At 44.5% G+C, this 25,508-nt stretch overlaps 1 protein-coding gene across 5 annotated transcripts in view; it reads right to left on the bottom strand.

The window, feature by feature from the left end:
- SOCS2 (suppressor of cytokine signaling 2) overlaps window positions 1–23,805 on the bottom strand; it is a 50,988-nt gene extending 27,183 nt beyond the window's left edge. The window contains exons 1-4 of one of the 5 annotated variants that reach the window (XM_081592153.1): window positions 23,541–23,805; window positions 21,756–22,116; window positions 19,668–20,119; window positions 11,594–11,681 (exon numbers count right to left, since the gene is read on the bottom strand). In XM_081592153.1, the coding sequence (XP_081448279.1) occupies window positions 11,664–11,681; window positions 19,668–20,119; window positions 21,756–21,894 (609 nt within the window). In that variant the 5' untranslated portion in view covers window positions 21,895–22,116; window positions 23,541–23,805 and the 3' untranslated portion in view covers window positions 11,594–11,663. Of the gene's footprint in view, window positions 1–11,593; window positions 11,682–18,652; window positions 20,120–21,755; window positions 22,117–22,566; window positions 23,192–23,540 lie in introns of those variants that run through there. The other 4 variants (XM_081592156.1, XM_081592155.1, XM_081592152.1 and 1 more) reach the window with 4 other exon arrangements.
- Window positions 23,806–25,508: the final 1,703 nt, after the last annotated feature.

Here is a 25,508-nt window from a genome sequence, read left to right as displayed (position 1 = left end):
TCTGCAACATGTCTGTAGGAATACATAAATCAGGTACCTAAAAGAGGGTGCAATCTAAAAATGCATCTCATTTTTAAAACCAAATCACAAAAATTAGTTAGTTAAAATATGTGAAGTATTCCCAAAGTATCAGCTTGGAATCAGTAAAATACATGTCTACTCTAAAAAGGGGGAAAAAACTCAAGAATATTTTATTTTCAGTAATGAGTGAGACTCCAAAAGCATAACCATCCCTCCTCACAAATGCTTTTAAATCAGTAATACTTAAAACAAAAAGTATTTATTTCACTTTGACAGGATTTTAAGTACCCTAGTAAATCTCAGTTTAACACCCATCCCGTATTTTGCAAAAGAAATAAAGTCAAAGTAATAAAAGAACTCTCAATAAATCCTTACTTTTAAAGTATTGCTGACCAGAAGAATCGGTGCCCTGTGTTTCCAGTTGGATGATTCAATTTGCTAATTCTGTGAACTGTCAATTGTTAATTCAATATTAACAGAATGTAGTAACATTTTCTTAAGGTACTGGTTATATAATGGTGAAATTCTTTTTAAACTTTTATTTAAAACACAAAGATCAATGGTCTACAAGTACAAATTTCTCCCTGAACTTTCAGTGTCCGAAAGCTAACTCTCTTATATAACATTTTTTTCTAGCAATGTGGGTAAATATGCATTCATATTATCAGTCAGAACAACAGAATCCTCTGCAATGAATTGATTTCATGTTAACTACAAAAGAAAAAAAAAAAGAATTACATCTAAAGAAATCAGTTAAGAGTAATAAAAGGAACCAGAATATACCTTCTTCTGAAAAGTAAAAGTAGAAAAAGAAAAATCACATCAATTCCATTAATAAATTGTTAACTAAAAGATGGATTTGGGAAAGAGTATTTTCTAAAGTCTTAATGGATTTAAAAAATAAGAAAAGTTGGTCAGTAGAGATTATAATAGTCAAGAAACATCTTTGTTTCACTTTTAAGTTTTTTTACAGAATATATAAAGAGCTGTAAAAATGAAAGTACTGTAATATTGCAGGTCAATTTTAGTCAAGTCAGAAAAGGAAATGCAAAGTTAGCTAAAATTTCCTATCTCAATTCCTTATCTTGATGCTATTCTTCCCTAAATTTAAAACCATTTTAAACTTGAATTCATTATCATGAGAATTCGGATTGTAAAAATGCATGTATGTGAACGTGTTAAAAGCACTTGAACCTAAAACTCAATTTATTTTTCCCTTCTTATTTCAAAAACATTTCCAAATTTCTAAAGCAAGTAATCCCCCAGGTGCTTCCTGCCAGTCGGGAAGAACATTCTATTTAGGGACAACACAAAAGGACACATTTCACCTACTCTCTCTTCCTGCTAGCTTCCAATGTGTTACTGGGAAATTGAGAGTTGGAAATTAAGAATTTTGATTAGACAGCATAGGCCTGTTGGTTTACTTCCTTCAAGGTGTTAAGTCCCTATATGATAATGAAGTAGCTTACAAAGTCACTGAGATTCAGACCTTAAATGAGAAATTTAATTTAGTTTGGTTGTTTCCCTCTTTTTTGCTGACAGCTAAATCCTCTTCTAAAGTGACTGTGTCTTTGTTTAAGATGTTTCGAGGGTGAAAGAGCTGGGTTTTGAAAGGGACATTTTCCAAAAAACAGGTGATTTGTGAAATAAAATACTTGTCAAAATTCTGTAATTCCCAAAGAGTTGGCTATGATCTCAAAGGTATTTGGGGCTATGACTATTTATGAAACAACTTAATAACTTGAATCGCAACTTTCTTGAAATTTGACTTGTATCTTTGTTTCATCTCTAGTAAGTGTTAACTATTAAAAAACTAAAATGGAAGACAAGAAATGAAGTGTTTTTGTATACGTGGAATGCTTTAGCATTTTGTGTCATAAGCAAACCAAATATCCCATGGGGGAGTCGAATCAAGATACAGTGCTGGATCACTGTGGTAATAACTACAAGCAAAGTTAACCCCCTCTCGGGGACCACCGTTCACTTGCACGAAATCAATTTTGTTGTCCCTTGAAACGGCCACTCCTCTGGTACCATGAGTAGGTACAGAGGATACATGGTTGGTACGCAAAGAGACAAACACAAAAAGAGACAGAGAAGAGAGGGAACTAGGATAAGGAGAGAGTGGGGATGACAGTGAATTGTTAAAGGAGGAGCTTTATACCATAGTTGTGCTTAATCAATGTCTTTTGAACAGAACTAATTGAAGGTGATATTATTATATATTCAGAAGAAAATGTTTTTGATTCTGCCATAGGATTTCTCAAGGCGGTTAACAGAAGCCCCAGTCAAAGCATGAAGCTCTGGACATCTCTGGTCATGCCAGGTCTGAGGGTTTCAGACTGCTGGGCCTGGCCTCTTGCTGGTTCTAAAGACTTGGGGCAGGTACTTCACAGTCCAGAGACATCCTTTGTGGAACAGAGATTCAGCTTCAAGGTCGTTTAATCAGTGAAAGAACAGGCTTATTTGGTCTGAATATTAAATAAGCTGTTTATAAATTACAAAACAGCAAATAGTATAAAAACTGTTTCATAAATTATAAAACAGCTTTTTAAGGAAAACCCTCAATTATACTTACCAGTTTAAGACAGTTACTTATTTAAACCTGAAGTATTAATTGTGGCAACCTTTATGGAATATGATTTGGAAACATCCATTAAAATGTTAACGCACATATCCTTGGACCCTAAAATTCCATTGCTAGAAATTTACTCAACATATATATTCCCACAGATACACAGCAATATTAGTATAGAGATTTATTCTGTGATGTTTACTGCATCATTTTTCACAATAGCAGGAAGCTGGAAACAACCTAAATGCCCATGAGGAGTTGATTAAATCACCGACGGTGTGTTCGTATCATGAAATACTGTACAGATGTTAAAAAGAATGATATAGAGCTTTTTTGTTACCATAAAAAATATAGAAGACTATATAGCTACAGAGAGGTCTGAAATACTAATTTTAAAAAGCAAACTGCAGAACAGAATGCATAGTGTGATGCTATTTTGTGTGTGCTTTTAAAAAACAATTTAAATATATGCTTATCTTGCATTTTAAAAAAAATCATGGAAGAACAAAAAAGAAACTTTTAATGATAGTGACCTCTAGACAGTGGGATTAGCAGGGTTTGCAATTTTACTTTTCACTTCATACTCTTCTGAACAGAGTCAATTTCTAATCATGACAATAACTACCTTATTACTTTTAGAATAACTGAAAGACTAGCTAATAATAAAAGCTTATACTAAACCTACATGAGCAGAAACAGAACTATGCTCTTTTATGGGACAGTCATCGAAAGCCGCTTTGCCTAATCACGTTCTTCTCATCTGTACCAGGATAACTAAGCCTACATGAACGGATGTTAACCCATTAGCTTACACAGCGGAATGTTCAACACAGTCGTTTCCTCTCCATACCACAGTCATCTGGGGTGTTTCTATTATGAAACACGTTGACATCGGTCAGTTTCTAAACATCTTTCTTCCGACGCTGCGTTACTGGAGGTCCAGGAGCCCCGAGCGAGCGGCGCCGGGACGCGTCTGGGAGGAGCTCCCCGGCCGCAGCCGATTGGGCTCCGTATTGCAGTCGGCTACACACAAAGAACTTTTTCTACATCACCCAGTGGCGCCAGGATCACTTCCCTGTCGACAGCCCGTGTGCACGTCGCAGACTTTAGAGCCAGCCCCTGTGGCAATTCCGTTTGAAAATTCTCAAGTAGAAAGAGCAGAAACTCTCATAAGTGAAATTCCTCCTCAGGCACACTTTCCTGCCCTCATTCCTGTCTTTTTCATTCTTCCTTAATTAGTTCCTAGAAATATCCAGCCGGGCTATTTCGTTTCTAGTCTTATGCCTCTAAATCAAAGTCAACTGTGCCCAGTCTCCCCAAATGAGTCTTGGTTTTTTTACCGCCTTGATTAACCATAGAAGTCCTCTCTTCTGGTGTTCCATTAACCTGCTCATTAAATGTCTTTTGGAAATGTTGGGTTCGAAGTTCCGTAGCTTATATATTTCTTCTAAATCTAAAATGTACCTCCACTAAAATTATATTTCAGCAAAGCAGTTTTTGAAAAATGGTCATTTTGCTTCGAGTATTCTGAGGCTTAACTGCAGTGCCAATAAGCAAAAACTTGTTATCTGGCCAGTTAGTGTTTAAGGGGGAAGCCAGTTAAGTTTAAAGAGTTAACTCATTATCTTACTCGGTACTCTCTCTCATTTGTTCACAATCTCTAACTTGCTCTTCAAATATTTAGAATATAAATGAAAGAAATGACCGTAATTCTCACCTGTAACTTGGGAAACTAACTTTTCCGTGGTCCATTTCTCCCGAGCCTTTTTTCACGACAAGAGGAGTAAACAGGAATCAAATCTCAAGGTTTAACCTGAGAGTAGTCTTTCTGGTTACTGAATTGAGAAATGTGATTAGAAAATAAGGGGGCGACGTGCCTTTTTAAAAAAGTTTGGGGGCTAAGCTAGTGTCAGTAACTAAAACTGTATTTTATGATATTGGTAACTCCTAAACGTCTATATACTTGCTTATTTTTGTCATAAATCCATATTAACAATTCATTACTTTGTCAGCCTTCTCAGCCTGGGCACTAAATGGAAGGTGCTGTTAACAGCCCTCAAAACTGAAGTTCTTTTATTTCTTCTGCCACTTGAGAAAAAGTTCTGCCACAAAATTCTAATAACACTAAGTTCCTACAAATCAACTTGGAAATGTCTAAATGTGTTTTTCCTAGAAAAAGTGCCAGACATCAATTTTATCTGGCAACCATCAAAATATATCAGACCACAAAACTATACATTCCTGGACCTCACAAGAAGCATGGCAAGGAATTTCAGCCAGCCAATCCAAGGGCTCAGTGGCAACTCCATCTGTAGTCTACAACTTGGACAACAACACTGAAATTAACCACTGCTATCAAGAGAGTAATGGGCTTCCCAGGGGGTCAGTAAAGATCTACCTGCCAATGCAGGAGACCCAGGAGACATGGGTTCGATCCCTGGGTCAAGAATATCCCCTGGAGGAGGAAATGGCAACCCACTCCAGTATTCCTGTCTGGAAAATCCCATGGACTGGTGGACTACAGTCCATAGGTCGAAAAGAGTCAGATGACTGACCGCATGTGTGCATGTGCGCGCGCGCACACACACCCACACACACCAAGAAAGTAACACCCCCGACCCCCCAAAAAATGTAATGGGTGGAAATTTCAAATCCACCTTCTCAATTTCTGGTTTATGATTACATAGGATTATTTAACCCATCAGCATGTTAAACTCACTTTCACAAAAAAACCAGAAAGCCTAAGTAAATGGAATTTTTATTTGCACGTTCTGTGTTATTTCATATGAAGACAAATGACAGAAAACATGGGAATTGAGGGGAAAGAACCATTTCCTAGAGTGTCACTGTTGGTATAGCTTCTGTAACTAGAGTATGGTATACCTGATATACACAATGACCTTGAAAGTGCCTTTGGAATCTATCAGTCATTTATTCAACACCTAAAATGAAAAACATAGTGGGAATTAAAAGGCACTACCTGCACAGAATTTGCCATCTAGCTAGAGAAGATACCACTTGAAGAGTTCAAAAAGTTGTGAGGCTGGCAGGCGGAGAGGAGGGGAGCAAAGGATGGTTGTTGTTCCTTCTGTCTTTCCATACTCCTTGGCTTTTTGAACCATGATGTATGTGGACTTTGGTAAAAGTATAAGAGCTGCAAAACCATAGTAGTGGGAAGGAAGTGGCAGGTAATAAGCAACAGGAAGTATCCTGCTACAGCCAGAAACCTCATGGGGAATGTAGGGTACACGCAGATCTGTCCCTCTGCTTTATGTCTCAAATAAAGTTCACTCTGTCTCCAGAATCTCCCACAAATTCTCCCCCTTCACTGCCTCCTCACCACTGCCTGAGGCTGCAATGACCTCCCCACAGTCACCTTCCCCCGGTGCGTGAGTTCTGACCTTTTCTGATCCCTTCAGCAGTCCAGCAAAGACTGTGGACTCCACCTCAGAATACTGTGTTTACATTATGAAATTAAACACAAATCACAAAAGCTGAATTCTATTAAAAATGTGTATGTTAAATTATGCTTAAGTTCTGTCCGACTCTTTGCAACCCCATAAACTGTAGTCCATTAGGCTCCTTTGTCCATGGAATTCTCCAGGCAAGAATAGTGGAGTGGGTAGCCGTTCCTTTCTCCAGGGGATCTTCCCTACTCAGGGATTGAACCTGGGTCTCCTACATAGCAGGCAGATTCTTTACTGTATGAACCACCAGGGAAGCCCCAATAATATACACATTTCTTTATTAATTCATTAAATGACACAATGTAGTTCTGGGTCTAACAGCTACAGTAGTATTTGTTTAGTGAAAAGTGCAAAGGATATTTTGAGATATCTGCAACAACTGTATTATTATATCAAAGTACCTTATTCCTGTTGGTGATAAACTCACATCTTCTGCTAATTCTACTGTGATCTGTTGCCCAGATTTGTATTTGAAAAAAAATATTCAATTTCAGTTAGAGGTTAGTGACAATATTATTTTTTTCCCCCTATCCAAGTTCACAGATACCAAGCTTTCTATCCACGGATCTCTTGCAAGTCCAAGGTTGGAATAAGAAGTCCTGATCTAGGGTCATGCCCAACAAGACCAGCCTCCTCATTGCCTCAAATCAGATGCTGTCATTCTCCTGCTCAAAAGTTTTCAATGGTTCCGATGCTTCCCAAGTAAAATATAAACTTTTCTGAAAGGCAGGAAAAGCCCTTGGTCAGTTCTCTGCTCACCAACTCAGGCTTTTCCCCACCTGGATTGTCTCTTTTGCATTTGAAGCTCCACCCACAATGGTCCATTCTCCCCTTGGAACTCCTTTGACCTCTTTGTCCGTCAGGCCAACTGCTTAAGTGCCAGGCCAAAAGCCAGTTCCTCTTTGATGCCTTCCTGACATCTTCAAGCAGACCCAGGTATTTCATCTCAGCTTCCACTACTCTTTGTATCAATACATACTCTTTATATTGATTACTGTATTGTATTCTAATTGGTGGCATGTGGGTGTCCCCACTACCCACAATCTCCCTGAGGGTGGAGACTGTTTTAACTTTCTCCAGGACCTTGCCTCCTGCCTGGCACACGTAGATGCTCAGTAAGTATTTGTTGAATGATGCAGTGAATGAATGATCAAATAAATGAAAGAGATAAATATGAAGAGGGAGCAGTCAAAGATTACTGTTTCTAATATGGGTTAATGGAGAAGATATGAAATGGAGTAGAAAAGAAAATATTGTGCTCATAAAGTTTGCGTTAAGGACGTGTCACATATTCTGATTTTTTCAAAGATCATCCATGAATGCAGCAAAAGATAATTGTCCATTAAAACAGCAATTCTGGTATTGTGATTATACACAAATATGCTATACAAAAAGACCTCAACCTAGAAATAGGTTGCATTCTAAAGCAAGGTTTGCAAACCAGTTGTCTGGAATTTAGAATACAATTTCCCTCAGAAGCCAGTTAATATTCGGTGATTATGCAAAAGTTCATTTGATTTGTAACGTGCCAGAATGGCTCCATGTTTAATCGAAAATTGGTAGAAAATAAAACTATTCAGTACTCATCTAATATTACCAATTAAGCAAAAGAGTAATCAGAAGTGAATGTGAATATTATTTACCTTGAATATTAACATTAGAAGAAAGGCAAGTTTAATTTTAGCAGAGTGAGAAAGCCCAGAGAGGTATTGGTGGAAGATCAGAAAAAACTGCTGGTTATTTCAGCAGCAAAACATACTAGCTAGCTCTAGCTCTCTTTTTTTTTTTTTTAACTGAAGTAAATTTGAGCTTTCCAAATGGCGCAGTGGTAAAGAATATGCTTGCCAATACAGGAGTCGCAAGAGATGTGGTTTCCATCCCCGGGACAGGAAGATCCCCTGGAGAAGGAAATGGCGACCACTCCAGTATTCTTGCCTGCAAAATCCCATGGAAAGAGGAGACTGATGAGCCACAGACCATGTGGTTGCAAAGAGTCAGACATGACTGAGCACAGCACAGCACACAGACAGTTAATCTTCATTAGGTTCAAGAGTACAGCATAGTGATTCAGGGTTGGGTTTTTTTTTTTCATATTATATTGCATTATAAGTTGTTACAAGATATTGACTGTAATTCCCTATGCTATTCAGTAAATCCTTGTTGTCTGTTTATTGTATGTATAGTAGTTTGTACCTAGCTTTTAATATGTATAATTTCACTTCAATTATATGGATTTAAGACCTTTCCTTTTGGTCCACAAATGGCTCACCTAAAGGAAAGAGAAAACTTACTTTTGCAGCACTTATAAAGTTTTGGAAGACAAAGAGGAAGGAGGAATCGAGTTAAGGAGGTTATGTGTGTCCTATAAAGTTTACCTGAGGTCAAATTAGTCAAGCCAGGGAGAAGGAAAAAGAAGCAAGGTATACACAGCATGAAATAGGTGGTGGTTATTACTGCTGCTCACCAAGTTTGTCTGCTTTCCTCCCTGTGCCACAGAGGAGGGCTGGACTGCCTGGCCCTCTTGTGGTTGGGTGGCTTCATTCTGCAGAGTTCTGGCCAATGAACTGAGAGTAGAAGTGACAGCATTTAAACACTAACAAGACATTCTCAGATTTCTCCTTTCCCACTGGCCTCCGCCACGTTTGAGGTGGCAGCTTTGCCAGCCTTGGTTCCAGAATGACTAAGAGAAGAGTTGCTCTGGTGACACATGTATAAGCAGAGAAATCTGTGTTAAGAAGCAAACCTTTGTTGTTTTAAGCCTAGGAAAATTTGGGGTTGTTTGTTTTGCAGCATAACCTAATTTATTATGACTGACTCATTATTTCTATAATTTACCTCCAGAGAAAGGAAAAGGGTAACAGGGAAGAGATGGTGTGTTATGGTTGCCCTGGAAAGAGCCCTAAAGGAGATTTGAGGAAGAGAGGAAAGGTGTAAATTCAGATGTAAAGGATCCTTCTAATATAGATGCCCAGGGCCTGGAAGATGTGTTACTTGTGTTACTTCCAAAATCAAAGTCCTGAAAGTGAAAGTGAAAGTTGCTCAGTCATGTCCAACTCTTTTTGACCCCATGGACTATACACTCCATGGAATTCTTCAGGCCAGAATACTGAAGTGGGTAGCCTTTCCCTTCTCCAGGGGATCTTCCCAACCCAGGGATCAACCCAGGTCTCCCACCCTGCAGGCGGATTCTTTACCAGCTGAGCCACCAGGGAAGCCCAAGGATACTGGAGTGGGTAGCCTATCCCTTCTCTAGTGGATCTTCCCAACCCAGGAACTGAACTGGGGTCTCCTGCATTGCAGGTGGATTCTTTACCAACTGAGCTATCGGGAAGCCCGAAATCAAAGTCCTAATAATACTATCATTACAAATTGGGCAAAATCATAGCACTCTTAATATTAACTGCTGCTGCTGCTGCTAAGGCGCTTCAGCTGTGTCCAACTCTGTGCGACCCCATAGACAGCAGCCCACCAGGCTCCGCCATCCCTGGAATTCTCCAGGCAAGAACACTGGAGTGGGTTGCCATTTCCTTCTCCAATGCATAAAAGTGAAAGTGAAGCCGCTCAGTCGTGTCCGACTCTTAGCGACCCTATGGACTGCAGCCTACCAGGCTCCTCTGTCCATGGGATTTTCCAGGCAAGAGTACTGGAGTGGGTTGCCATTGCCTTCTCTGCTTAATATTAACTACATATGACTAAAAGGTATATGGCCCAGCATACATCATTGACATACATCCTGGCTGCAGGCCTCAGAACTTAAAAGCATTGTAAGCTTACTCAGAAAAAGGAGAGAAGAGTGAATAAAAGCATGGATTTGGGAATTAGATGGGCCTGAGTTCAAATATCAGTTCTGCCTCTTAAATCAACCTGTCAATCCTCTTATTTCCAAAGTGGAGATAAATCTACTTCAAAGGTTTGATAGGAGCACTAACTGAGGTCACACCTGTAAAGTGTCAGATGCCATACTTGGTATTACTAAATGTTCCAGCTTTTCCCAGTCCCCTGGAAGCCCAAGGCCTGGCTGGTTATAAAAAGGCTGCCCTACTGTCCTGCCCTAAACATAACAAATCTCATGCCTACCCAATGCAGCTTCAAACTGGATCTCATGGGAGCTTTCAGCCATGAACAGGCTCAGCGCTGAACCTCTGCCAGTGACTTCTGCACACTCTTGCCCTCCTAGACTCTCAAGACCAGAGGTGTGCCCCACTTTAAAACAGATCTGGGAAAATCCAAATATGCACAATGATATTAATAGATTGGAGCAGGATTATTCATGCTCCAAGATTCTTGTCATTAAACCAGTGAGTCCAAAAATTTCCTTCATACTTTGCCAATTTCTTTCTTTCCTTTTAATACATTGTTTGACCGAGAAAAGGAATCATAAAAGTCAATGACTTCCTCCTCCATTAAGGATCAATCGGAAATGATCAAAATCTATGTAAGTGGGAAAAATGACTTGTGAAAGCGTATCCTCTGACCACAATTTTCTGGGAGCACATGTATTATGTTGGCTAGAAAGCGGAGCACAGGCAGATCTCCAGGTCCCTTAACAATGAAAATTCACCCAGAAGGTTTCTGTGATAATGGCTGGCACACATCAAATTCCTGTCTCTCCATCACAATCAAGATCTAAAAACCCAAGTCCAAAATCTATGATTATAGAGTAGTGTGCAAAGATCCAGAGGAGGGCATGCCAACCCACTCCAGTATTCTTGCCTGGAGAATCCCATGGACCTAGCAGACTATGGTCCATAGTGTTGCAAAGGGTCGGAACATGAATGAAATGACTTAGCATGCAGGCACATGCAAAGATCCACAGCCAAGAGAAAACACAAAATGCTTCTGCTGCTGCTGCTGCTAAGTCGCGTCAGTCCTGTCCGACTCTGTGCGACCCCACAGACAGCAGCCCACCAGGCTCCTCCGTCCCTGGGATTCTCCAGGCAAGAACACTGGAGTGGGTTGCCATTTCCTCCTCCAGTGCATGAAAGTGAAAAGTGAAAGTGAAGTCGCCCAGTCGTGTCCGACTCTTCGCAACCCCATGGGCTGCAGCCTACCAGGCTCCTCCGTCCATAGGGTTTCCCAGGCAAGAGTACTGGAGTGGGGTGCCATTGCCTTCTCCGCAAAATGCTTCTAACTAGGATGAAAATGGAGTCCACTGACTCCAGTTATGGAAAGTGCAGAGTTAAGAGGGTGTTACTATTTTTTTTAATAAATGAAAATATATTATCACGCAGAGGCAAAATCTACACTACAATTTAAGTTGAAACAGACTCCATAGGAAGGCGGAGCTTGCCCCACCTCAGGCCACTCCCATCCCAATGGGAGAGAGATTGCTCTGACATCTGGGCATTTGGGTACTTCAGCAGAAGGAATCAAAAAGCTCTAAAGAGACCAAGAGGCTCTAAAGAGATTCAGTATTCAACCCAAGGTCAAACAACCAGAAGTGGACCCTAGGTTTTACAAGTGCTAGTTCAAGGTTCTTAAACTGTAGCATCACACCATCCTTTCCTGACAATGCAAATCTGTCACTTACCTCAGCCTGCCTGGCGTGGAAGCTGGCCTTCAAATGGAAGCATGCACCCGGGGGACCCAAAGGCCCAAGATCAAGGGCAAATGTGAGCCTGCAGACAAGGAAAGGGAGTCGATGTCTGCACCCTCCTCCTAATCTTCTCCCAAGCCCCTCCTCCTTCCCACCCCATCACATCTAAGTTGTCTCCTTAACTCCACTCTAGCTTTGTTCCAAGTCATTTCCAAAGGGCCCCTCCAAAGGGATTATACAAAACACAAACCTAGTTTGGTTACTCCCCCATTTAAAAAGCTTTTATCCACTGCCCTCCAGATAAAATCTGAGCATTTCAGCAAAGCCTACAAGATCTGACCAACTCACCTCTACCTCCTCTTCAACCTTTTGGGAGAAAGACTTTCCTCACCAAGGGGTCTAAAGACTCCTTTCCACTTTCATAGTTTTGGGGGTTTATTTTTTTCCTAATATTTATTTATTTGGCTGTGCCAGGTCTTAGTTGCAGGGTCTTTAGTTGCAGCATATGGAATCTAGTTTCCAGACCAGGGGTCAAACCCTGGCCCCCTGCATTGGGAGCATGGAGTTTTAGCCACTGGACCACCAGGGAAGGCCCTCCTTTCCACCCTTTAATACTCAGACACAAAGTACCTTCCTCCAAGGTCTTCTCTAACCCTTCAAAGCAGGTTGATGGCACCTGGTCCACAACTATTACTGCCTTTATCATGGTGTTTCACAGTAAATTGTTCATGTAGTTAAACAGTTTATACAACATGGTCTCCTGAGAGGCAGAACCAGCTTCAGAGTCCAACAAGATCCTGGGTTTGAACCATAACTTCTCCATTTACTGGGCAGGATATTCTCTCGCTCTCCAAGCCTCAGTTTCATTTTCAATAAATGGAGAAATATACACCTTACCAATCTGTTGGGAGGGTTAAATGGGACAATACGTACAGTGCAAGGCAGAAAACATATTTGATGGTTTAATAGTGTTAGTTCCTCTTCCCTCAACCCTTCCCTTAAGCTATAAGAAATCCTGTGATGAAAGAACTTTTATTTTTTTTACTCTTTTGTATTTCTGGCAAATAATACAGTAGGCATTTAACACATGTTGGCAGGAAAAAACGGAAAAGGGACAGAGGAATGCAGAGGAGGAGGCAGGGAGAGAGGAAAGGAAGAAGGAAATTAAATAATGAAATGACCGAATGAATGAATGAAGCTAGAAACAAAAAGAGACCCTGATCTGTTAAAGCTAACAAAAGTTACTATACAGCCTGGTCATGCGACTTTGAGAATGCCCTATCCTCCCCTACTAATAAACTCTGAAAGGAAGTCCGCAAATATTATTGTGTCACTAGGTAAAGACCCTGAATCAAGAGACGGACAGATCTACCAGCGGTAGGCAGTGTACTCCAATATAAGATTGGCACACATACCCATGAAAAAACTTCATTCCCCAAATTGTTCATCTCTTATTCTGCTCTAAATGCTGGGCTTAATGCAAAGAATACAAATAAACTGATCTTACTCTATGAGGTCTCAATTAACACACCTAATTAGTGGTGTGTTGTTAAATCAGGAGAGGTAGAAAGCTTTAATTTCTAGTGTCTGCCAATTTCTGTGGTATAAATACTCCCACCAGGGATGATTTCGGTCTATGAATGACATACCCATAATTGAACTCACAGAATCCCTGAGCAGGAAAATAAGATGAGAACAGTTGACTTTTCCGTAGGTGGTTCTAGCAAAGGAGAGAATGGAGAGGAAGTTGAAACTGCTACAGATGTGTTGATGGGTTTCAATTATCCCCATTCTCTCTGCCCTTTTCCAGCAGATAACTGAGCAGATGCCCTAAACAAATACGGAAAAATACAAACATACTTTCTGATCAAATATAGAATTAATGGCCACACCTGGAAATAGAGAAGAGGCAAAAGAAGCTCTGTTGGAAACCTAAGAAGGGTCAAGTTCTTCAAATGGCAGAGGGGGAAATGGGCAGAGGACCTGAACAGATATTTTTCTAAAGAAGACGTAGAGATGGGCAACAGGCACATGAAAAGATAATCAACATCCTTAGTCACCAGGGAACTGCAAATCAAAACCACAATAAGGTATCACCTCATACCTGTCAGACTGGCCATCATCAAAAAATACAACAAATAACATGTTAGCAAGGATGTGGAGCAAAGAGCCTTTATGCACTGTTGGTGGGAATGTAAAATGCTGCATTTTACATTGTACAACCGGCTAGTTTGGAAAACAGTATGGACATTGCTGAAAAAATTAGAACTACCATACAATTCAGCAATTCCACTCCTGGTTATTTATCTAAAGAAAACAAAAAACTAAACTGAAAAGATATGTGCATCTGCATGTTCATTGCAGTGTATTTACAACAGCCAAGATATGGAAGCAACCTAAGTGTCCACCCCACAGATGAATGGGCAAGGATATGGTATATAAACATACAAAGGAATACTCCTCAGCCATTAAAAAAAGAATTAAATCCTGCCATTTGTGACATGGATATACCTTGAGGGTACTATGCTAAGTGAAATAAGTCAGAGAAAAATACCATATGACTTCACTTATATTTGGAATCTAAAAATAAAACAGACAAAAAATGAAAACGGACTTATTGATACAGAGAACAAACAGGTAGAGGGAGACGGGCAGGACTGGTGAAGGGAATTAAATGGTACAAACGTCAAGTTTTAAAATAAGTCAAGGGGATGTAAAATGCGGCATAAGGAAGACAGTCAATAGCGCTCTAATGACTTTGTATCGGGACATGGTCACTAGACTTGTGGTGATCCTTTCAAAATGTATTCAAACGTCAAATTACTATGCTGTACACCTAAAACTAACAGAACATTGGACATGAACTATATTTCAACTTTTAAAAAGATGGCAGACAGCATGTTAAAATGGGAAATCAGACAACTCCTCTGGGTAGAAATAAACATGGAAAATATTTTTCTGAATGTTTAAGATCACAGCAGCTCTCTGGACCAAAACCTAAACAGGAAAAAGCATACCAAACTAACAGAAGGAAAAACTGTTTAGCAAAATATAAGTTTTTATCTTAACATGGCTGGAAACTGGGGAGCTATAAATGTTATGGTGTTCTGTGATGAAGCCTCACTCTCTCTGCCATAGGAAAGGGGCTCCTTGGGTGGTATGTATGCTTAGACAGAAGAGGAAGGCAGCTGGCAATATCTCCTTCCCTCTCACTAGGACTCTGGCTGGCTTTCCCCTTCCCTCTGTTTCTAGCCGGGGCAGCACCACACATGTAATAACACTCCACAAAATACTCTCCTGACCTCTAGGGCAAGTCAGAGTTCCTATGTTAAGGATGCAGCGCTGAGTGAGGGCTGCCTATGAAAGCAGTTTTATCTTTATGGCGCCGTAGATATTTATTGACGTGACCCCTTCTCTGTGACAACATTTGTGTGATCCAGCCTGTCTCGTTGACAAAGTTCCCAAAGAGGTAAGAAGGATATATAGTTTTGCTCCGTGATTTCAGCAGAAATACTATCTAGCCGTTCCGGACTCTCGGGCTTTTAAGAAGCTACTGTGACAACAGCTGTTACTTTACTTTAGTAATAAAGTTAAAGAAACCTGAACTCAAGCCACATAGGGGAAAAAATTAGAAATATCAAAAATATGTGAAGATGAGAATACAAGAAAACCATGCCTACATAGGAGAGTGAAACGAAACTATCACAGAATCATTTTTATGGAGAGAAACCCAGAAGGTGTGCAATGGCATGCATTGCCTTTCCATTCAAATGAAGGGCAACTTAGTGAAGAAACAGCTTCTGATACTTCACATAAAAAGATAAGAAACGTGCACATGACAAAATGAGGCATTTGGGGCTGGCTACTTGTTTCAAAACCTGAAAGGAAGCAAAGAATGAGATGACCAGACTGATTTAACCTTACGGATTGTAAATCACTCAATTACTCAGGAGAAGGTAATTAGCTGTTTTCACTGGAATTTACATAATCTGGCCAGCAGGGCTGGATCTGATGAGCAAACAGGGCAACTTCAAGTTACAAAAGAGGGAAAGTGAGGCAAGAATGAACTGAGCCATTAGGCCCAAGAGCAGACAAAAGAAAGGATGGCTCCCCTGGTGAGGACTGGAGGGTAGGCAGCCACCGGGCATTGCCAGCTACTGGGCATGAGTCATCTCTGGCAGAGGCAAAAATGAGATCACAAAACAGCATGGATGGCAGGGTTTCGACTTTAAACCAGCAAGTAGATTAGAAAAGCTGAGTTAAAAATTAATGCAAAACTCTGATGAGAATCAAGACATCGTAGAAACCAGCAGAAACCAATTCTTCCGGTGGAAGAAGTCAAGACCTGGAAATTACCCCACAGAGTCTTCCCAAGGCTGGCTGTCTAAATCCCAAAGAAAAACCCAAGGTTTAAAGAACTGTAGGGCTGACAGTCGCCAAAGAAAAGTACTGACTACTGAGACACAGGGTAGCAGGGTGCTGCTCTTACAAATACCAAACCTGAGATGAAAATATCTGCGTGCCAGTGTGGACTCCGCCCTTGACTTGCTCGGTGGATGGTGCGTGTCTCTGAGCACGTGTGCACGTAAATCTCCTGACGGCCTCGGGGCTGGGTGTCCTCCTCAGCAAAATGACACAACTAAATTATTTAATCTGAAAAGTGGTTTCAAGCTTTATTCTAGGAAGTGAAAACACTGGGAGAGGAGAATACGGGGCCACTTAGTCAATGAAAGACCTAGGATGAATGACAACGCTTTTTTGCTCCAAAGGCTGGAAACAACCTCTCAGATGCAGGAGAAGCCTCAGCCCAGCTGTTAGATGTCACCACGGCCATTCAACCCCCACTCCCCTGGGCCTAAACCCTCAGCAGAAAAGGGCACGGCCTGGTCCCAGGACATTCCACCCTGTGGATTATTTGATGACGTGTCTGCCTCCTCCCCTCCTCCCGGGGTACAATTTTCTAAAAGCAGAGAAAATCCTTCCCAAGAAAATAAACACTCCCAAACAACTGTCCCATTCTGTTACCTATTTGGATTACATAATTGCTATGAAGTCAAGAGTTTCTTACTGACACGCCAGAAAAGACCTCTCAGCTCATAAGCTGAACTGCCTTTTCTCCGCTGCCCAAAGCCCTTTAAAAAAGCTCCAAGTCCCTAAAAAGCAGGCCCCAGTGCCCACTGACATGGAAGGAAAAACTCCACCACCTCAACTCTGCTCAGAATGGAAACTTGCATTAAAATATTTTAAGTCCATGGAAATCTATCAGTCCTGTATACTGTTTTCTTCAACAACAATGACAATAATATAAACCCTTACTGATGCCCCAAATCCTCTTCATAGGAAGAAAACACTGTATATTTTTTCTGATTCTGTGAAGGATAAGCATACAACCTTAACTTTTCTGTTAGCCAATATGTAAAAATGGGGTGACTAATAATTGGTAACTGGTAACTGGCATCATTTACCAGTCACCAAGTAAAAAAGTTAACCCCCTCCTGACCCATCCCCACACTAGGAAAAAAACCACTAGGTCAAGCTGACTCAAACCCCACAGAGCACAATGCTAATTAAGATACCTATACTTTTCCGGTTGAGGCAGCAGTAAAAAGGCTGAGGGTTTCTTTTATAGAAACCCTGCTCTAACTTGTTCATCTGGATCAATGTAGAAATAGTAGCAATTTGCTCTTCGTAATTCCTCTCCAGGGATAAAAATGACTAGGATATTCCTGGAAGGCCTCCTCACTCACAAATTAGAAGGTGTACCTCCTATAATCACTGTACTTTGCTCAGTGTAAAGATTAAATGAGATAATACATAGAAAGTGCTGAGCAAGCATCTGGCACACAATAATAAACTCAATACATCAATGACACTAGTAATTGTAAAAACAACACACAGCAAAACAAAACAAACAAAAAAGGTGGGAGGCTGTTTCCTGATGCTTATCAACTTACTTGGAATAGGGAAAATTGAAACATAAGGTAATAATAGTGCCACAGCCCAACCAAGAGATGTCTTTGCTGTCCTCTGGTTTTCTCATAATCAGTCACTTGCTAGCCATCAAGAACTTGCCATAATGCCACAGGTACTCACACCCCACTAGGTATCCAACTCTCGGTAACTGAGAAGCAGCAGAGTGTTTGAAACAATGAGAACAGAAATGAAAAAGACCTTAAATAAATTTCACAAAGTCCCTTGGCACCAATCATGTAAAAGGTTTCCCAGCAAAGTCAAACATCCCTCACTACACAATTGTCAGTGGAAAGAGAGGATACAGAAAGCACAGATGCTGAACATCCTAATGAGAAGGTGATCCTCCCATCAGAGACCAGATACTCAAATTCTAGCTCTTCTGTAAAATTCAGACCACAAATAAATCCTTCCTAAGGCACACCTAGCAATCTTTTGTGCTTGGCTCTGCTGTTTGGACATGCATAGTTGTTTTCCTTCCAGTCACAAAACCGGTTTTTAAGAGCTTATGAAAATATTCATATTTTTATGATATGCGATAAGCAGGTTTTACTCTAATCTATATCTGATGTGCTAATTCACTTGGGGCACACACATGACATACGAGGCTCACCTTCCCAGTGACACACTATAGTATGCAACTACGCAGGACTTTTTTTTTCAAAGGTGGCAAAATGAATCACGTCTGGAGTCCAGAAAAATGATGCATTTGCAACAGTCGTGAGACTGGGTGGCCAAAAAATGTCCGTAAAACTTTTATTTTGTATTGTGTACTGTGCCTCTTCAACCTACAAGAGTCTGTGTCACAATTTCGCAGTCTCTAAACCAGGTATTTTGGAAACACAAAGGGCATTAGTGTTATGCCTTTTCAACTTGTAAAAGATCAGGCCACTTGGCAACTCTTTGGAATTTCTAAACCAAATGCTTTCCAAAACGCAAAAGGCAAGTGTGACCCATAACTTTAGAGAAGGACAAGTAACGTTCTACCTCTGGCTCAATATTTGGTTTATTTCACTTGATGTAAGTTTTTATGGCAACCTTCTATTACCATGAAAGCGTATTCAAAGTAATAAGTGAAACTTGTGAAAGTCCATTTTTTTTTATTTAATACATTCTAATCAAATAGTAACAGCAGTAAATAAACACTTTGAAAAGCAGGCATGTATCCCCCTATATCTGGAAGAAAATTAAGTCAAAGTATTCTACATCGTAGAAGGGAGACAACTGCTAATGTCTATGGTTAGACCACTTGGAAATTCCTAAAGCCATTTCCAAAAAAATCAATGGCAACAGGTTGTGGGACGCAGCTGTTTCAAAGGGTAAAATGTCTCTATCTACAGGGTTTTATTAACAGGGATTGAGTTGCACCTGTATAGCATGACATTCTTGTCTTTAGCCTTAAAGGAAAAGAAGTCTTTTCCATTTGCACCAGTTTGAAATATATCTGAAATAAGGCTCCCTTGAAGAGGATTACTACAGTACTCATTCATGAGAGAGTTCATACATGTAGTAAAAAGACAAATACAGGATTTCATGGTCACCTTTTTTGGTTGATTTGGTTAATTGCATAAAATGAAGGATAAATACTCACAAGCATATCTGTTTAACAAATCTCCTAAGTACATCAGAATGCAAAATATCAAATGTCTTAAAATAGACTCTGATCACCAGGCACACAGAACTGAAGTTAAGCCTGTGTCAGTTTCGTTCCTTCCACTTCTTCTGCACTCCTAAGTGGAGCTCTTTCTCTCCTACTAGTGCTGGGACCTTTCACCTAACACAAACGAATCTCAGCAAGTCAGGGTTCTGAGAAAATGTTCCTTCAGCCTTTACTTGGGACGTTTTATTCTTAACTTAAAAGGATCAACTGGTCTTGGTCAGCCTTAGGAAGGGAAGCATCCCTCAGTTGAAAACATGTGGGGAAAACTTTAAATACCTAGCTACCTTGCCACACAATTAAATCAGATTGACTTCAGCTGGTCTTAGAATTCCACGTAGTTATCCAGAGCCGGCACTCAAGATTTGGTTCTCTTTTACATAGCTGCATTCGGAGATATTCTATAGGAGGCATGTTTAGAAAAAAAAGAAACACTTATACCTGGAATTTATATTCTTCCAAATAATCTTTTAGTCTTGTTGGTAAAGGCAGTCCCCAGATGGTGCTGGTACACTTGTTAATGGTGAGTCTACAGAGATGCTGCAGAGATGGTGCTGATGTGTAGAGTGGCTTGGTCAGATAAAGGTGAACAGTGCCATTCCGGGGGGCTTCTGGGCCTGTCCGCTTATCCTTACACATCTGAACGTAGTAGTCGATCAGATGAACCACACTGTCAAATTGTTTAAGCTTGGACTTGACACATATGATAGAGTCCAATCTAAATTTCCCATCTTGGTATTCGATGCGAAGATTAGTTGGTCCAGCTGATGTCTTAACAGATATTGTTAGTAGGTAGTCTGAATGCGAACTATCTCTAATCAAGAAAGTTCCTTCTGGTGCCTCTTTTAATTTCTCTTTGGCTTCATTAACAGTCATACTTCCCCAGTACCAACCTGGGGTTTTTGTTCAAAAAGAAAAAGAAAAGAAGGTTAAATAGTTGTTATAGAGAATTTTTTAAATAGTGCAAGTACTTGGCAACAATGTTTCTAGCTATAAAAAAGAAGTGTGTGAAAGTTTACCATAGGCTACCATAAATACATTCTGTAGAAATTTACTGAAAATGTGGGTCCATTTAATTTTCTGAACAAACTGCAAGCCAGGTTTCTTTTTTAAAAAGTAACTTTCTGTAGCTGTTCTTTGAACTCTCTTAAGAGTTTCTAACACACAAAAGAATGGTTGTAATATGACACACTGGCTGAGCAGGCATGATGCTTTTCAAGTGAAATCAAAGATTTAATGTAAATTAAATAAGTCAGAAGTTAGAAAATCCATGCCCTAAAAAAACCGGAAAACCCACCTTCAGTTAATTCCAACAAAATAAAAAGCAACAACTTTTTGGCTGGTTGGTGTCCACCTCCACCCTTTCCAAATCTATATCTCTTTTCAAAGACCTGGAAAGCACCGCTATTTTAAAAGAGCAATTCTAGTACAGTAGCTTCTGTCTGCTGTTTTGACTGCAACTACCTTATCAACCATTGAGAAATGAGAGAAAGCCCAATAGGTAATTAGTACTTCAAGTTTACAGTCTTCCATAAACTCTCCTGGACTTCGCCCTAATTCAAATCCAATCACAACCGTCGGTCTCCCTGGCATTCTCGATTCGACCTGCCAGTTCCATCTCCCATCCCGTTTTCAAAAGCGACTTAGCGACATCTTGCATATTAAACGTTTGAACAATGCTCCCCACCCCCTATCTCAAAAAAACTGCTCGGGGACCTGCAATCTGTCGGTTCCTCGCGCGCAGGGAAAGCCCTTGGCCCGCAAGGAAAGACCGGAACCACAAGTGAAGAACTATTCCCTCCCCCCTACCTCTACCAAAACCTCAACTCTGCCCCAAACGTAAGCTTTGAGGGTCCCGATTTTGAAAGCTTGCAGGTTTGCCAGAACCTCCCTCCCCCCACCCCACCCCAAACACCCACCGCCCCCATCTTGTCTTCTTTCAGATGCCGAGAGAAGACAGAGAGCCGCGCAAAGCGCAAGGCTGCCCCTAGAAACCAGCGAGGCCAGGCTCGGCTGGGGCTCCGCAGCCCGCCCTCCTCCTGGCTTTGCGGCAGTCGCCTGCGCGGCAATCTGTCGGTCCCTGAACCAGTCTGCCAAGATTCCAGGCTGCAGCGGCTGCCGGGCCCGGGAGCCGGATACAGCTGAAGCTGCGGGCAGCGCAGCGCCCACTCGCTGCCCTCGCACCCGGCGGACAGGAAAGGCGCTGGGCACTATCTCCGGCTAGGGTCCGAGCCCGAGTGCCGACCCCCAAGCAGCCGCGGAAAACAGCTAAAGTGCCAGCGCCCTAAGAGTCTATTTCCAAGGAGCCCTCCTCGAGCTCTGCTCTCCTCTAGGCCTTGGAGTCCCTCAGGAACCACTTTCCTTTCGCATTCCCAAGGATCCACAGCCGGGCGGCATCCTCCCCACGAGCCGCCTGCGCCGCGGCGGGGACGGGAAGCGGTTGCTTCCCAGCCTCGTCAGCACAGCCCCATCCGCGTCTCCGGGGAGGTGCCCCCTTCTCGCACGCGTCGCGACGGGTCCGCTCCCTACCTGTGTGACTGAGTTCCCGCAGGGCCTTCGCCAGACGCGCCGCCTCTGGGGACGGCTCCTCTGCCGACCCCGCGGTCCCCCACTGGCTCTGCGCCCCTTCCGCGCCATTCCCGGAGGGCTCGAGGCACCGCAGGGTCATGGGAGAAAGGTCACCGCGGCAAAGACAGGTGGCCGCCCGAGCTGGGGTCGGAGAAGGGCACGCGTCCTTCTTAGAAGTCAGTGGGAACCCCAAAACCACTCCCTGATGGGTCCCCGAAATGGTGGTGGAGGGGGTGGGGATGGGGCGCTGCAGGCTCTTTCTCCCCGGGTTCCGGTGCACCGATGGCCAAATCCCCCGCAGGCGCGTTCACGCACAGTTCGCCTGCAAAGAGAAAGTGGAGGGTTGGGTCGGTCGGAACTGGACCCCTGCGGCCGGGGTGTGGGTGGAGAAGCAGGGATGTGGAAAATCCCGGGGACTCCTCCGCGTCTGTGCTCCTGCACCATTTAACCCCGAGCATCCAGTTACTGCCCTGGCCCGTTCCAGAGAAAGAAGGATAGAGAGAGACAGCAGGGATCCAAGACCCAAGGGGCGGGGGAGCGGACAGGATGAGGGTGGGGAACCGGGCAATTTCCCGCCGAGGGCTACTCTCTGAAATCGCAGACTAGCAGACGAGAAGAGAGAAGAGTCACCTGCGGGTACGGTGGTAAATGGGCCCTAGTGTCAAGGACAAGCAGAAATTTAAAAAGGAAACAGGCGAGCCCCCCAAATTGGCACTCCTATCTCACACTCTGCACAGCCCGGGGAGCCCCGGAGGAAGCCCCCGACACAAACCTAGTTACCGGCCCTAGAGCGCCGCGGGGCTCCCGGGGCAGAGCCGGCAGTCCGGGACTCGGAGGTGCAGGAGCTGCGGCCACCCCGCAGAAGAGGCTGCCTCGCTCCCCTACCCCCGCTGGGGGCACGGGTCGAGGGGCCGCCGAGGCTGCTGCTCCCGAGGTTGGGCGGCTCCTGCTGCTGCTGCTGCCGCCGCCGCCGCGGGCGCTGTCGAGGAATCTGCCCGAGCGCGCAGAACTCGCGGGGGCTCCGACCCGTGACCCGAGCCCAGGCCGAGCACGCGGCTGAGAGCTCTGTGGGACATGCTAGACAACCAACGCCGAGCCCTTACCTCGGCCTCGACCGCCGTGGCCGCCGCCAGCCCGCACGGGGCGGGGGAGCCGGGAGGGGCCCGGGAGGAGGGGTGTCTGCCCGAGTTTCCCCTGTTGACTTTTTAATTTGGGAACGAGATGCCCCAGGCGGTGACTAGCCCTGCGCTCAGCGGCGGAGGCGTCTGGAGTTCTCTGCGCAGAGAGCAAACATGAATCCCGGGGACCACTGCCTCGACTCGCTGGGCTCAGACACCTCCTCCGGGCTCCGACAGCCCCCGCCCCCCGACCAGGGGCAGCTGCTGGGTTCCCTCCGGCTGCAGCCAAGGAGATGAGAAGGGGAGAGGGAGAGAGGAAAGAGTCAGGGCGGGAGGCAGGCGGGTGGGGAGGAGCGGGAGATCAGGTTATTAGAAGGATTATTAATCTGGATGGCAGTTTACGGGGGGGAGAGGAAAAAAAAAAAAACTCTGGAGACTTCCAGACGCCGGGAAAGAACCGGAGAAAGCGGGCAGTAGCTCCCAGCCCCCGGGCAGAGCCGCGGTTCCGACTCTCAAGCCCGGCGGCTCCAAACTGCGGAAGCCCAGGCTGCCTGGCGCTCGCGGCCGCGCCCCAGTGCCCTCCCCAGCCCTCGTGGGGGCGGAGCCTTCGGGCTCCCGGGACCGATACCTGCCGCCGGCCCGAGCTCCTTTGGCGCCCCAGCTGCAGGCGAAGGCGATCCTGAGGCCGTGCACCCGGGGCCCCGGCGCGCGCCGTCCGTGGCCCGCGCAGCGCCAGTGGCGGCGGGCGAGGAGGCTCATGCTTCAGGGGAAGCCCAGGGCCCGCGAGCCGCAGCGGCGGCGGCGAGACTAGAGTTAAACGCCTGTCCCGGGAGCTGTGTGTGCGCGCGACTTCCCAGACGTACGCGCCTCCCTCGCTCCCCGCCTCTCTCCCCGTCCGCGCTCCCCGCGCGCCCCGCCCAGCGGCTGCGGAGGCCGCTTTCCAGGAACTTTCCAGGAATCCACCTCACGTGACCGCGGCCCCCGCTACTGCTTTAAAGAGACTCGGGCGCTGTTGCGCAGGCTTCAGGGGAGACGGGCTCCGAGCGCTTGGGTTCCGGCCCGGGCCGGGTGGATGCCTGGGAATTCGCTCTCCTGTGACCCCCAACGCCTGGGAGTGCTCGGAGACGCGTAGGAGAAGCCCCAGGCCACCACTGAGCCGGTTCCAGGGGCCGGAGCCTGTCTCCAACCGGTGCAGGCAGTGCGCCGGGGTCGAGCGATTAACAGACATGCTCGACCCTAGGCCCGCCGCCGAGGGTTGTCTTGCCCACCCCCTCCGCGCCTTCTCTAGGCGACCTTCCAGGCCGCACATCTGGAAGAGGGGGTGGTGGAGAGACTAGAGGTCCTCGGAAATGGCCCCTCCCGCTCTAAGACATATTCGTGGAGTGAGGGAGCCCCCTCTTCAACCACCCCCCCCTTCTAGGTCCACGCCCAGGAGCCGAAGGGAGTGGGCCGATGCGGTCCCCTGGGCCTGGGTCCTAGAAGGTTGCCAGCGGGCGGAAAGCGGCGCCCGGTTAAGCTGCGCTGGTCGCTCTCAGTTCCCTCCCCTTGGCGGGCTTGCTCGCGGTCTCCCGCACCGGCCCGGCCCTGCTCCTCCCTCGGTCCCTCCGCTCCGCCGTCTCCTTCCGGCCACCCGGCGGCCCTCCCGGCTCACCAGCGCCGATCGCGGAGGGGACGCTCAGACCCGCGCGCTCTGTGGTCCGCGTGGCCCGCCCGCCTCCGTGTCCGCAGCCTGAGAGAGCTCAACTCTGGGATTTCCCGCAGAACTGGAGCCTGGGGGACCGGGAATGCGGAAAGAGCCCCAGCTCTTCTTCCCTGCCTAGGGACCCTCACCTCCTCCCACCTGGTTGGAGGCCACCTGGCCTCAGTTAAAACTCATCTCCTTCCCTGCCTGTCTCTTCCCGAGATGTGACCTACTTTAAATGTGACCTACTTTTTAAAAAACCATCAACACTCATGGGAAAACCGGATCCAAAATTTCGATAACCGTTTTTCTTTGAAATACTCTTCTATTGCATCACTATTCAAAAGCTTGAAAGGTCAATGGCCACTTCTAGTTGAAGCGCCGGCTATGGGGAAGTTGGGCGAGGAAGCGGAGGGGGGGGTGGGGGGCGGGGAAAGGCTCGACTCACAAACGTTGCCTGGTGCCCCCCCTGCTGGCTCTGCGAGGAAGCAGAAACCAGTTCCCTGCCTTCGGGACTCGTGGACAAAGGGTTTTTCTCAATAATTTCCCTGCTTTTGAGTAAATAGTTACGCAAATAATTGATAAATTATTGATAAATAATTGATAAATTAGCCGGAGAGGAAGGGGAGGGGTGCATTTCCCAGCTAACAAAGGGTTTTGTCAACGATGGAGTCGCGTGGACGAATCATGTTTTGTTTCTTAAGAGTCTGATGGGGAGGACTGAGCTAATTGAACCCTAGTTAGAACCCTCTATAACAGAGATGGTTAAGTTTGTATAAGTCTCTTACCCTCCGTGGACCCTAGACCTTTTTCTATAAAATTAAGGGACTGGATTCCAGTTCTGGGCGAGGGATTGGGATGAATGAACAAATAAGATTCCAAGTGGAGTTTGTGTCTGGTCTGAGGCCCAGAAAC

The sequence above is a fragment of the Giraffa tippelskirchi genome, chromosome 4 (genome assembly GCF_054371585.1).
Source record: "Giraffa tippelskirchi isolate mGirTip1 chromosome 4, T2T-mGirTip1v1.2.pri, whole genome shotgun sequence".
NCBI classification, from domain to species: domain Eukaryota; kingdom Metazoa; phylum Chordata; class Mammalia; order Artiodactyla; family Giraffidae; genus Giraffa; species Giraffa tippelskirchi.
The sequence above is the reverse complement of the archived record's forward strand: the minus strand, read 5'-3'. Positions and strand labels throughout refer to the sequence as shown.